Source organism: Lactuca virosa, chromosome 9 (genome assembly GCF_052849685.1).
Source record: "Lactuca virosa cultivar CGN04683 chromosome 9, Lactuca_virosa_CGN04683_v6, whole genome shotgun sequence".
Taxonomy (NCBI): Eukaryota; Viridiplantae; Streptophyta; class Magnoliopsida; order Asterales; family Asteraceae; genus Lactuca; species Lactuca virosa.
Genome location: NC_136434.1, coordinates 41420717 through 41425016, shown reverse-complemented (window position 1 = coordinate 41425016; position 4300 = coordinate 41420717). Strand labels below are relative to the sequence as shown.

The window sequence follows — 4300 nt, the reverse complement described above, 5'->3', positions numbered from 1 at the left end:
GACAAAAATATTAATTTATTAATTAATAAATATATTAGTTTGCGTTAAAAAGATGGTAATAATAATAACTAGAAAGGTTACCCCCGCTACGTGGGGGCCAGAAGCTTTCAATGTTGTTTCCGAATTGATAAATATGACAGACATAGAAAGTGCAAGGATGAAAAGTCCGGGCTTTGCTCCGGACAAAAAATGTAAAAGTTTTGACTGCAAGGACCAAAAGTGTGAAAATGGCTAAAGAATTAAAGGGGTAGGAATTAGCAACTTTTTAGAAAAGGGATCAAAGTTGTCAAACCGTTAAAGTTTTGTGGCCAAACTTTAAATATTAAAAGGTTCCAAAAAATGTAAAAATATTGATTGCAATGACCAAAAGTGTCAAAATGGGTAAAGAATAATGACCAAAGTTGCCAAAAAACATCCAAATTTAGTATTCCTAACTTCCAACAATAATACAGGGACCAATTCTGCCAAAAAAATGGGAAGTTGAATTGAACACAAACAAAATGACATGAATAAATTAATAAAAGAAGTACAGGGATCGGATATGTAAATCAAGGGACCAAACTTGGACAAAGTATCCCAAGTTTACTATTCCTTTCTTCCACAACTTTAATATATACTAGAAAGGTTACCCCCGCTACGCGGGGGCCAGAAGCTTTCAATGTTGTTTCCGAATTGATAAATATGACAGACATAGAAAGTGCAAGGATGAAAAGTCCGGGCTTTGCCCCGGACAAAAAATGTAAAAGTTTTGACTGCAAGGACCAAAAGTGTGAAAATTGCTAAAGAATTAAAGGGGTAGGAATTAGCAACTTTTTAGAAAAGGGATCAAAGTTGTCAAACCGTTAAAGTTTTGTGGCCAAACTTTAAATATTAAAAGGTTCCAAAAAAGTGTAAAAATATTGATTGCAAGGACCAAAAATGTCAAAATGGGTAAAGAATAATGACCAAAGTTGCCAAAAAAACATTCAAATTTAGTATTCCTAACTTCCAACAATAATACAGGGACCAATTCTGCCAAAAAAATGGAAAGTTAAATAGAACACAAACAAAAGGACATGAATAAATTAATTAAAGAAATACGGAACCCGATATGTAGATCAAGGGACCAAACTTGGACAAAGTATCTCAAGTTTACTATTCTTTTTCTTCCACAACTTTAATATATATATAATAATATAATAATTTACTTTTCTTATAAAATTAGGTATTACGGAATTATCTAGTTAATAAATATTTAATTTATAATATAATATCTTTTAATAAATGCCATTCGTCTATTTTGAGTTAAAGGACAATTAAAGAGGTTTATCTGAGGTTAGGTGTTCTCATACCTCAGTGCCATCTGTCCCAGAAAAACAAAGGCCCACCCAACCTCTTCAACACTGCCTATATAAACCCGCCACCCTCCTCCGTCCAAACCACTTCAGCCACAATTCGATATTTCTCGGACATCGAACAATCACCACCTACGATGTCTCTCCTTCCACCACCACTTCTCCCTTTCTTACCCTTTGTACCTTTCCTCCTTTTGTTGACGATCGTGTGTTTTTTCATACATCGGCGCCGTGGCCAGCCGGAAAATGACAAGCGGCGGCTACCTCCTGGTTCAATGGGTTGGCCTTATATCGGCGAAACCCTCAGTCTCTACTCACAGAATCCGAACAATTTCTTCTCTAAACGTCAAAAAAGGTTTGTATATTGTAGTTTAATTTCCGCTTGTTTTTTGTCATTACAATATTAAATAACTTTATTCGAAACTTTAATCAACATGTACAATATTTTATAAAAAATATCGACACATTACAAAATATGTGATATTATTTTGTTTCTTGAATGTTGTTTCGATTCCTAAAGTGGTTAAATTTGTAAATGTAGGCATGGGAAGATTTTCAAGAGTCATATACTCGGATGCCCATGTGTGATGACATCAAGCCCTGAGGTAGCGAAAACCGTCTTGGTGACTCAATCTCATCTCTTTAAACCAACATACCCCACAAGCAAAGAGATGATGATAGGCCCTGAAGCTGTCTTCTTTCACCAAGGCTCCTACCATTCTCATCTCAAGAAACTCATCCGATCGTCATTTCTTCCTTCCGCCATCAAAGGTTTGGTTCCCAAGATCGAATCCATTGTCCTCGATCTTCTTCCTGTTTGGGAGCATTCCAAAGTTATCAACACTTTGCATGAGATGAAGAAGGTATGATATATAACTTGTTGCTCAAGTTACCATGCATCAATGGGTTGTGTAATGGACGACTGATCATTGATTTGTTGTTGATTGTAGTATTCGTATCAAGTCGCTATTATTTCTGTGTTCGGGAAGAAGTTGGAGGTGGATGAGATGAAAGGAGTGAAGCATTTGTATCAATGTATAGAGAAAGGATACAATTCCATGCCTTTGGATCTCCCTGGAACTCCATTCAATAAAGCAATGAAGGTCAGGACAAGATCATCCGTTACTTTCTAAAAATAGCAAGTACCCCTGTCATGCGATCCCACCTTGCTCACATCACGCAATCCCACTTCATTTTTGTCTTCAAGTACACTTGTCTCTTCACATATAAATTATTTGGCACTTGAACCAAAAAAAAAACAAAAACAAAAACAAAAAAATAAAGATAACTAGGAAATGATCAAGTTTTCGAATAAAAACTGAAAACAATCGGGGGAATATATATATATATATATATATATATATATATATATATATATATATATATATATATATATATATATATATATATATATATATATTAACTGCAATTAGTTTAAAAATTAAACGTTGTAGCAACTAAAATATAAGTGTGCCAAAACAAGAAACTTTTGCGGTTAATTAGCTTGTAATGAAGCCACAGTCGACAAGTACGATTATTTAAATGATCTAGCTCGCTATGCTTAGTTTTTTTCATGTATAAAATTTTATTAATTTTATGAGTTTTGTTTTGTTTGAAATGTGGGAGTTTTTCTAAAGTAACATCATGAAATTACAGGCGAGGAAGCTTCTGAATGAGAAATTGAGGAAGATGATAGAAATGAGAAGAGAGAATGGGGAGCATGGTGGAGGATTGCTTGGGTTATTATTGGGATTAAAGGAAAAAGATCAATTGAGTGATTCACAGATAGCAGATAATATAATTGGAGTCATATTTGCAGCTCATGATACAACTGCAAGTGTCCTAACATGGCTTCTCAAGAACTTGCATGATAATCCTCATCTCTTGGATGCTGTTAAGGTATGCAAATCTTTTCGACCTTGAAGAAAAGATTAAACCGACCGTTTGTCCATCGAAAACACAATTTACAATCGACGGATTATTGGAATCCGTCGAAAATAGTATAATCTTAACTTAATTAATTGGTATCATGCATATTTTTACCATAAAAATCATTCTAATTAATACAGATGGAACAAGAAGAAATCAAGTGCACGAGACTCGAGGCCAACCGTGGGATTACATGGGATGATACGCGACAAATGCCATTAACTATGCGAGTGTTACAAGAGACACTGAGAACCGCAAGCATACTCTCGTTTACATTTCGAGAAGCGGTTGAAGACGTGGAAATAGATGGGTATCTGATTCCACGGGGTTGGAAGGTTCTTCCTCTCTTTAGGGCCATTCATTACTCCTCCGACTTTTTCCCTAACCCCGACAAGTTTGATCCATCAAGATTCGAGGTTACAACCTAATTAATCACCTCATAATTTTGTTGCACTTTTAATATATAAAACATGCACTATAGTTGGACACATTATTAATTAAGTTATTTGACATGGTTGTACAATGCAGGTAGCACCTCGGGCTAACACATACATGCCTTTTGGGAATGGAGTTCACTCGTGTCCAGGGAGCGAGCTAGCTAAGGTTGAGACGCTCATCCTCATCCACCACCTCATCACCTCCTACCGATGGGACGTGATCGGAGATCACAATGGCATACAGTATGGCCCCTTTCCCGTGCCCAAACAAGGCTTGCCTATCAAAATCCACCGCATTAGTGAGATCTAACGCCCCTGTGGGCCAAATATGTAGTGTAGGGAAATCCGAATCTAGAATAGAGTGGAAATAGATTTTGCTCTTTTTTGTGGGGTTATCAATCTCTACCATTATAAATTAAATAAAGAGCATAAACTAGTTATATAGAAAAATATGTTTCAATGTTTGTGGTTTTGTGTATGTGTTAGTACTTGTCGATACAAAACTTCCATGTAAGAGGATTACACACGTTCAAAACTTGATCGGGTTGGAGTACGTGCATAAACATAATAGACTGGCGTTACCCTCAACGTCACCGGAGT

At 35.9% G+C, this 4300-nt stretch overlaps 1 protein-coding gene across 1 annotated transcript; it reads left to right on the top strand.

Annotated features, from left to right (window-relative positions):
* The first annotated feature begins 1433 nt into the window (after positions 1–1433).
* LOC145137034 (abscisic acid 8'-hydroxylase 2-like) lies at positions 1434–4085 on the top strand. The gene is made up of 6 exons (XM_079071177.1): positions 1434–1689; positions 1876–2197; positions 2285–2437; positions 2991–3233; positions 3404–3679; positions 3792–4085. Exons 1-6 carry the CDS (start codon positions 1472–1474, stop codon positions 4008–4010), a joined length of 1431 nt encoding a protein of 476 aa, XP_078927303.1. The 5' UTR covers positions 1434–1471; the 3' UTR covers positions 4011–4085.
* Positions 4086–4300: the final 215 nt, after the last annotated feature.